Source organism: Cebus imitator, unplaced genomic scaffold, assembly GCF_001604975.1.
Source record: "Cebus imitator isolate Cc_AM_T3 unplaced genomic scaffold, Cebus_imitator-1.0 Scaffold41, whole genome shotgun sequence".
Lineage (NCBI taxonomy): Eukaryota > Metazoa > Chordata > Mammalia > Primates > Cebidae > Cebus > Cebus imitator.
The window spans coordinates 3,412,456-3,422,100 of NW_016107356.1; the positions used below are offsets into that span (position 1 = coordinate 3,412,456).

At 43.0% G+C, this 9,645-nt stretch overlaps 1 protein-coding gene across 14 annotated transcripts in view; it reads left to right on the top strand.

The window, feature by feature from the left end:
- Positions 1–9,645, top strand: part of LOC108302508 (interleukin-10 receptor subunit beta) — a 66,644-nt gene that overhangs the window by 14,303 nt on the left and 42,696 nt on the right. For 13 of the 14 annotated variants that reach the window (XR_005199763.1, XR_005199765.1, XR_005199764.1 and 10 more), the window contains exons 3-6: positions 114–155; positions 1,356–1,479; positions 2,857–3,029; positions 6,457–6,602. Coding sequence is in view for 9 of the 14 variants with exons in the window: in XM_037737638.1 (XP_037593566.1) it covers positions 114–155; positions 1,356–1,479; positions 2,857–3,029; positions 6,457–6,602 (485 nt within the window). In the remaining 5 variants the exon portion in view is untranslated. The remainder of the gene's footprint in view (positions 1–113; positions 156–1,355; positions 1,480–2,856; positions 3,030–6,456; positions 6,603–9,645) is intronic. The other variant, XM_037737637.1, reaches the window with a different exon arrangement.

Below are 9,645 nucleotides of genomic sequence, written 5' to 3' on the forward strand. Positions count from 1 at the left end.
GTCTCAATCTGATAGTAGTAAATGTGTGTTAAAGAATTCCAGACTTAGAGTTACCATTGCAAGTTGAACCCAGATAAAACTGTTGCTTCTCTAATGTGTTTTCTTCTTCCTAGTGTGTATCAGCCTCGCCTTTCATATTTCACGTGATTTGCCTGGTAAGAGATGTTTTTTGGCTTCACAAATTTTGTGTAAGAGTGAAAGTATTGGGGCATTCAGAGGTATAAAATGTGGGAGATTCGATTCCTGATTGTACATCGATTGCCTATTGATTGGGATTCTTTCTCTGTAAAAGGAGCTAACATGAACTAACTCTGGTTTTCCCAGAGACATAAAAGTACTTTAAGAAATTAACACTAGAGATCATTTTAAGACTTCTAAGAATATTCAAACTCTTAATAATCTCACTAATAGAAGAATGAGGAGACACAGACTGTGCCAGACAAAAAAATGGCCCAGAAATATTTCCTTTTTAATTTATATTCTTCCTGCTTGTTCCAGATAAAGGAAGATAATTTTTTTTAACTAAACTTCTTGCTACATAAATATATCTGTCCACAAAACTTCACTAACCATTAAATATGCGTCCAACCTTGTGCTAAGCATTGGTCGAGGGTGAAGAATTGGCAATTGAGGAACAAAGGCCTGGGCCCTAACCACAGGAAACTTAGATGATCTTTAAAAATTTAACCATATAAGGCAGAATTTGGCAAATGTGGCTTTAATGTCTGGTTTATCACTGGTACTTCCCAACTGCATGGCACTGTATAATTCAACCCAGTTTCACGGTCTGTCTTGCCTACTTCAGCATTGTTACAGGGCTTAAATGCCTAGAAGGGGCCAGTCTGGGCACATGTTATACTCCCCGGCTCTCTGTGATCCGGGGAATACATGCGCTGGGGAATGCAGAGGAAGGAAAATTTGCAATGGGCTGAGCTACTTAAGGAGGATTTCATGGAGGAACTGGGAGCTGAGCTGAGAGAACGGCTTGAGGAAGAAAAATGGGTAGGGGAGAGAGAAAGGAAATGCATCATGTGGGCTGGGGTGGCCTGGGTTCATTTGGTCCAGTGAACCATTTAAGGATAGTCAGGTAAAGAAGCCCTTCTGTCCAGATTCTATTTATACAGTGCAGAGTTCCTGTTTCCTACGCTTGCCTGCTCTGACAACATGTTGCTCGTTAATTAACTTGTTAATTGATTTCCCATGTCCAGTAGACTTCCTGTTTTCAAGACCCCAGGGCTCTCTGGAGGGGTTATCTGCCAGAGGTGTGCGTTCTAGATCCCAAGAAATGACTGAACAGTAGCCAGGATACAACCTTGGATTCCAAATTTCAATGCCTTTTTTCCTCTTCTCTTTAGATTATGCAAATGAATCTTGCACTGTAAAGATATCATTGCGAAATTTCCGGTCCATCTTATCATGGGAGTTAAAAAACCACTCCATCGTACCAACTCACTATACGTTAGTGTACACAATCATGAGGTTGGTGTGGTATTTCATCTTCTCTTGGTAAACATTTTATTGTTCTGTTATATGGGGAGTGGGAGAAGAGGTGATCTTTTTTTTCCCCTCCCTCTCTCTCTCTCCCTTTTCCTGTCTACCTCCCCTTCTCTCTGTGTTTCTTATTCAGAGCCTTAAAAGGCCAAAAATGAAACACCATCATACATCCATTTTTAATTAAATTGAATAATAATCCAAATCTATTTTGACAAAGTTTATATATATCATCAAAGCCAATTTCTACAGATCAGAACCTCACATACAAAATAATTCTTGTGTATGGGTTTGACAGTGATTTCTCTAATTCAGTCAGTCTGGATGTTTAAAAGTCCTCTTATCTGGGGACAGGAGTCCAAAGGTCTGTTGACTGTATTGATGGTTTATGTTCACTTTTCGTTACTGTGGTGGGACACCAGAAAGCTGCCTGACCTAGTTTGGGACAGGCCTGGGTCCAAAGTCTGGTCTTGTCACTAACCGGCTTGACACTTGGCACAGAGGTCAGCCCCTAAGCTAATGCTCTGCAGAGGGGTTGCTGTAAGAATTCATGACATGATGGAGGGAGTCCTTTTTGTCTTTCTTCTTCCCACACCTACCAGTCACTCTTATAAGACATTGCTTTGACCCAGCAGTCCCTTGGGATGTCCTTTTGTTGATTATTTATTTGGCCTAGAGCTGCTGCTGGTACTGCTTACTGACTGAGCAGTAAGAAGATCTCTTGTGAGTTTCTCCTGGGTGCCTGCTAAAGTCTTAAAAGTTTTTCTCTGCATTGAGTGGTCATATGTATCATCCAGCTAACTTTCTGAAGCTTGGAAGATGAGGTGTCTGTGTTGTCCCTGAAATAGCCCAGGTCTGACTTAGGACTGGATCATCTAGTCTTAGCCAGAGAGGGAGGGGTTCTCAGGAAAGGCATTAATGATTGTCCCACAGAGGGAGGGAGATCTGAGGCCTCTACCATGAGTGCTCAAGTTTCATTCATTCATTGATTTATTCATCCAGCAAATTTTACTGAGTACCTACTACATGCCAGGGGGTCCAACTGTGAACCAAACTCCCTGCCCTCTTGGAGCAGACATTATATAAATGGAGACATCACTAAACAAAGGCATAATGTGACAGGTGTGGGTAAATGCTACGAAGAACGATCGAGAAGAGAGAGAGGGATTGAAAGTGCAGGGGTAGGGGAGGGCGTAAGATGTTCCATTTTCAGTAAGATAGTTGGGGAAGACCACTTGATACAGTGATATTTGAGCAGAGCCTAAAGGAAACAGTGAATTGAGGCACCCAAAAATAGCCTCTCATTCCGTCAAAGTTAACACTCTTCTTTTCCCTTTTTTTTTTTTTTTTTTTTTTTTTCCACAGTAAACCAGAAGATATGAAGACGGTTAAGAACTGTGCAAATACCACGAGATCATTTTGTGACCTCACAGATGAGTGGAAAAGCACACACGAGCTCTACCTCATCAACCTAGAAGGATTCAGTGGGAACACAACCTTGCTCACTTGCACACACATTTTCTGGCTAGCCATGGACAGTGAGTTGATCTCTGTTTCTCCACCTCGTCCTCATCATCGAGATCATTATTATTCGCTATTCCATGAAATAGGAGGTCTGCAAAGGTGTTTTAGACTCCAGGCTGGGCTCATCTCCTGGCTGCCACTTCCTAGCTCTGTAACCATGGACTGCCTTGCTTCTCTGAGCCTTGGTTTTCTGGGTTTTTTCTTTTGTTTTTGAGATGGGGTTTTCACTTTTGTTGCTCAGGCTGGAGTGCAATGGTGTGATCTCGGCTCACCACAACCTCCATCTCCCGGGTTTAAGTGATTCTCCTGCCTCAGCCTCCTGAGTAGCTGGGATTATAGGCATGTGCCACCACGCCTGCTAATTTCTTTTAGTAGAGATGGGTTTCTCCATGTTGGTCAGGCTGGTCTCGAACTCCTGACCTCAGGTGATCGCCTGCCTCAGCCTCCCAAAGTGCTGGGACTATAGGCGTGAGCCACTGTGCCCGGCCGTGGATTTTTTAATCTGAAAAGTGGAATGATAGTTTATACTTTGCTGATTTCACCCAATGCCTATATAAGGCAGTGGGAGCTGCTCTTTTTCGGTTTCACAGCTTGACAGGAAATGTGGAGCCTGGTTCAGATGGGCTGGACCTAAGCTCTGGGCCATCTCTTTGGCCCAGTGTTTTTGTTTTTGTTTTTCTTTCTTTTTTGAGATGCAGTCTTGCTCTAGGTCACCTAGGCTGGAGTGTGGTGGTATGATCTTGGCACACTGAAACCTCCACCTCCTGAGTTCAAGTGATTCTCCCTCATCAGCCTCTAGTAGCTGGCATTACAAGCACACGCCACTATACCCAGCTAATTTTTTGTACTTTTAGTAGAAATTGGGTTTCACCATGTTGGCCAGGCTGGTCTCAAACTTCTTACCTCAAGTGACCCACCCACGTCAGCCTGCCAAGGTGCTGGGATTACAGGTGTGACCTACCACGCCTGGCCCCAGTGTTTTCTTAATATAGCAACTCCAGCCCCACATTATAACCCAGTAGTTCTTGTGTGTGTAAACACCAGGTGTGCACACACCTAAGACCCAAAGCTCAGAAAAGAAGACTGGACCCCAAGAACAGGTCCGCCCCTTCTTTCTTTCCCTAGGACTCAGGCTGGTCTTGAACTCCTGAGCTCAAGTGATCCACGGGTCTCAGCCTCCCAGATGGCTCAAGTCAGCTCCCTAATGCACCATGTTAACAGCCCCAGCTCTGTTACTTTTTCGATTCCCACTTTACAACCAGTGTCCAAGAGAACGATTCGGTCTCAGTCCCCTGTTGTAGGCTGTGTGGGTGTGCGTGTGCTCACACACACGTAGCAAAGTGGTAAGGATGACTGAATCCCACTGTGGCAAACAATCCAGATATGAGATTTACTGGAATTGTGTGCATGTTTGTGTATGTGTATAAACAGACATCTTTGTGTATACACAGAAAAGAAAGAAAATCAGAATGTACAGGTCATGGTATTCGGGTTGTTAAAGAATGTATGTATATTGAAGTAACAGTAAGATACGTTTCATGACTCTAATAATAAATGCAAAAAATACGTAAATGCCCAGGTTTAGAGGGAATACAAAGAGTGTGCTTTGGCATGATCCATCTGAAGGTAATTGACAGCATGTGTTAAAAACCTTCACATGTGCTTACTCTAATCCAGAATTCTTTTTCAGTAATTTGTCCCAAAGAAATTATTAAGGTCGGGGACAGTGGCTCACACCTGTAATCCCAGCATTTTGGGAGGCCGAGACCTGTGGATCACTTGAGCTCAGGAGTTCAAGACCAGCCTGAGCAACATGGTAAAACCCCATCTCTACGTTAAGAAAAGAAGAAGAAAGAGAGAGAGAGAAAGAAAGAATATGAAGGACAAATGCAAAAAGTTAACTGCAAGAGTACCCCATGATACCTTGTTTTTAATAAAAATCAGAGATAATTTAAATGTTCGAAACAGTGAATCAGTTAAATCATGATACAGTCACTTAGTGGAATAGCATTGGCAATGAAAAATTATAATGTAAATCAGGACTTGGCAGATTTTCTATAAAGAGCCAGAGAAGAACCGCTTTAGACTTTGTGGGCCACACATGGTCTCTGTCATGTAGTCCTCTCCATTTTTGTTTACCTGACCCATCACAGTGGCTCACACCTGTAATCCCAGCTTTGGGAGGCCAAGGTGGAAGATCACTTGAGCCCAAAAGTTTGAGACCAGCCTCAGCAACATAGTGAGGCCCTATCTCCACAAAAATAAAAATAAAAGACCTATTTTATTTTTGATGGTGCATGCATGTAGTCCCAGCTACTCCAGAGGCTTGGGTGGTAGAAACACTTGGGCCCAGGAGTTCAAGGTCATGTTGAGCTGTGATTGCACTATTGCATTCCAGCCCGATAACAGAAGGAGACTCTATCTCTAAAGAAATTAATAAATAAATAAAAACCATTCTGAACTTGAAGGCTCTGTAAAAGTCTACAACCAAAGGCCAAAGTTTACAACCGAAGGCCAAAGCTTTCCAGCCCTTGTTGTAGATAGCCATGCATTAATATGTTTATGAAATATGGTTAAGTAAAAATATATACCATGCAAAACAGTGTAAGTTAGACTGATTCAACTTTAGTTTGTATATATGTGTGTGTATATATGTATGTGTGTATATATATATATATATACACACATACTAGTTTATATATGTGTATATGTATATATTTATACACACACAGCATAGACAGAAGATAATTAATCACATTCAAAGACAATTGCCTATCTGTATTTTTTTATATTTCTACAATGACTTTGTATTATTATTGTAATATGAAGAAGTCATTTTTAATTTTATGTTTTGAATATAGCCTGAAAATAGGGAAAGTTACTGGCTTCCATTCCAGAATCATCTGTCCTTGATTTCCTGTAGTAATGTTAAATCATTTCACTTATATTATTCTCAGTTTTTCACTAATAAAATAAAAATAACACATGCTACAACTAGGATCATAGGCAGATTAAAAAGAAAGTAGCTGGGCTGGGCTTGGTGGCTCGTGCCTGTAATCCCAGCACTTTGGGAGGCTGAGGTGGGTGGATTGTTTGAGTCCAAGAGTTTGAGACCCAGCTTGGACAACATGGCAAAACCCTGTCTCTACAAAAAACACAAAAAGTATCCAGGTATGGTGGTGTGTGCCTGTAGTATCAGCTACTCGGGAGACTGAGGCAGGAGGATCGCTTGAGCCTGAGAGGCAGAAGCTAAAGTGAGCGGAGATGGGGCAGCTGCACTCCAGCCTGGGTGACACAGTGACACCCTATCTCAAAGAATAAGTAAATAAATAAATAGCTTTTCTTTAAAAGAAGTAAGGTTGTACCAGGACAATGAGAGGCGTTGTCGTTATGCAATTATTAACTGACATTGGGGTTTGTTTCTGACTTTGTTTTCTGAAGTGTCTTTTGAACCACCAGAGTTTGAGATTGTTGATTTTACCAGCCACATTAATGTGACAGTGAAATTTCCATCTGTTGTTGAGGAAGAATTACAGTTTGATTTATCACTCGTCATTGAAGAACAGTCAGAGGGGATTGTTAAGAAGGTAAGTGGCTCCTCCTCTTGGAATCAAAATAGTTCTGGTGGGCAGTCGATGCACTTGACTCTCTCTTTCTTTTGAAAGGAAAATATGCAGTTGAACAATTAAAGCTAAAAGGTCAGGTCAGTATGGTCTGGACTTAGTGAAGAAGTCACTATAGTTCATTCACTAGATTGATCTAAACCTCAGCACAGTCTTCTTTAAAAGAATAAGCCACAACCAAGCACGGTGGCCCACACCTATAATCTGAGCACTTTGGGAGGCCGAGGCGGGCAGATCACCAAGGTTAGGAGTTCGAAACCAGCCTGGCCAACATGGTGAAACCCCATCTCTACTAAAAATACAAAAATTAGCCAGGTATGTTGGTGGGCACCAGCAATCCCAGCTACTTGGGAGGCTGAGGCAGGAGAACCGCTTGAACCCAGCAGGCGGAGATTATAGTGAGCTGAGATCGTGCCATTGCACTCCAACCTGAGCGACAGAGTGAGACTCCATCTCAAAAAAAAAAAAAAACAATAAGGCACATGCACAACATCAAGGGACACACAGGAGACGGAAGGCCTGGGAGAAAGATGCAGACTGCAGCCAAATCTCAGTGAGCCCTGGAGAGGTTTCTTTGAAAAGGACGGTTTAGCTGAGCCACCTGTGAAAAACACCTGTCACTGCCTCTCTAGCCCTCACACACAGTAAGGAAGTGGCTCATCTGGCAGGTTCTGTCCTCTCCGATTTCTGCGAAGGACCTGACTGTCAGCAACCTCAAGGTAATCTGGTATCAGACAGACCTGGATCTTCCACTTTTGTCTTCCCTACCCTGTGAATGCTGGAATAAGTGGAAGTGGAAAAATCATTCTCACCAGTGGGCTGTGCTGTAACAGCAGCTTACATCTGTAGAGCCCTTTGCCAAATTTAAAATCCTTGCAAGACCAGCCTGAGAAATATCAGGGTAGGCGCATTTCAGGCAGAGGGCACAGGAAGTTCAAAGGCTCTGAGGTTGGAGTGGGCTTGGTGTGTTTCAGAAACAGCAGGGAGAGGTGGCTGTAATGGAGTGAACAAGAGGGAGATTAGGAGGAGGTGAGGTCAGAGAGTACATGTGGCTGGACCTCGTAGGACTTTGTGGTTCTGGGTCTTCTGAGTGTGATGGAAGCTCCTGGAGGACCCAAGGCTTAACAGGGCGTCCTGGCTGGAGTGTTGAAAATAGACCATCGGGGCAAAGATGGGAGTTAGGAGACCAGTTAAGACACAATCAGGGTGCCAGTCACTTAATAGGCAGTAACAAATTATATATATTACCATTTTTCCTTTAATATGGACATGGATTATAATCAACATTCTAGGTTAAGGAGCAAAAATGGGTGGAAAATAAGTTTATGTGGCCTAAGGACTATGTCAAGTATCATTAATATATCTCCTGTTTCAATCATGTCTCATTTGTGTTCACCCCGTAAGCAACTAACTCCATGTTTTAGATTATGATTTCTAAAATAAGAAACTGAAGCTTATTAGGATATTGGCTACTATATAAGAGGAAAAACTGTACTTAGTAGGCATCTTCTTCATAAAGAAAATAGCCTTCGAATTAAATCAAGAAGAAAAAATAAGCTATTGGTATAATCCAGGCAACAGATGGTGGTGGCTTTGACCTTGATAGTAGACGGCTAGTGAGTAGTAAGAAGGCATCAAATTCTGCAAATATTTTGCACATGGAACAAGACTAACTTCCCCATTAACTGTGGAAGATTATGGATGAAGCTAGGGAGGGTTAGGTAGGGCTGGAGGGTTTGGGACATGTTAAATTCCAGGTGCCTCTAAGGGATCTAAGAGGAGACGTGGGGAAGGAGCTGGATGTGCCAGTCTGGAGTCCAGGGGAGAACCCCCAGCTAGAGAGACATCCTGGGAGTCATTGGCTCCTTGGCGCATGCTGAATGCCCTGAGACCAGATGAGATCACCCAGGAATAGACACTCAGAGAGGAGAGAAGACGTCCAAGGACAGAGTCTGGGAACATTCCAAAATTTGGAGATCTGGCAAATGTGGAAGAAACAACAAAATTGACTGAGAAACAGCAACCAGCATGGTAGGGAGAAAAACGGGTGAGAGTGGTGTCCTGGTGGCTGAGAGAACATTCCAGAAGGAGAAAGTGATCTACTGAGTTCATTGCTGCAAATGGGACAAGTTAGAAGAGGACTGATAAGCAACATTGTGTCCTTGATAAAAGTAGTTTTAATAGAGTCAGGGTGAAAGAGCTGGCTGTAGTGAATTCAAGAAAGACAGGGAGGAGAAAAATTGGAGACAGTGAAGAGAGCTCATTCTTCTAAGGAGTTTTTCCAAATAGGGAAGGAGGACGTGTGGTGGCCACTGGAGGGGAAGCTTTTAGTTTGTTGGATTGTAAGTTTGTTTACTAACTCCTCCTCCCAAAAAGAAATTTACAGAAAAACATTATTACTGAAGGCTAAATTTGAGCTGCTAGGAATCCTCATTTATAAAACTGCCAGTAAGAATGTATTTTAAAAGCTATAAAACATGACACAAAAGTTATTATTCATGAAAGAACCATCATATCATCTTTTAAATTCTGAAGTGGAACACAGCTATAGGAAAGAAAAGGCAAGGTGGTTAAAGGGAGAAGATGGCCAGGGGCAGTGGCTCATGCCTATAATTCCAGCACTTTGGGAGGCCAAGGTGGGCAGATCACTTGAGGTCGGGAGTTCAAGACCAGCCTGGCCAACATGGCGAAACCCCATCTCTACCAAAAATACAAAAATTAGGCCGGACACAGTGGGTGGCTCACACCTGTAATCCCAACACTTCGGGAGGCCGAGGCAGGTAGATCATGAGGTCAGGAGTTCAAGACCAGCCTGGCCAACATGGTGAAACCCTGTCTCTACTAAAAATACAAAAATTAGCCAGACGTGGTGGCCTACACCTGTAGTCCCAGCTACACAGGAGGCTGAGGCGGAAGAATCACTTGAACCCGGGAGGCAGAGGTATCAGTGAGCTGAGGTTGGGCCACTGCACTCCAGCTTGGGCGACAGAGCAAGACTTCATCTAAA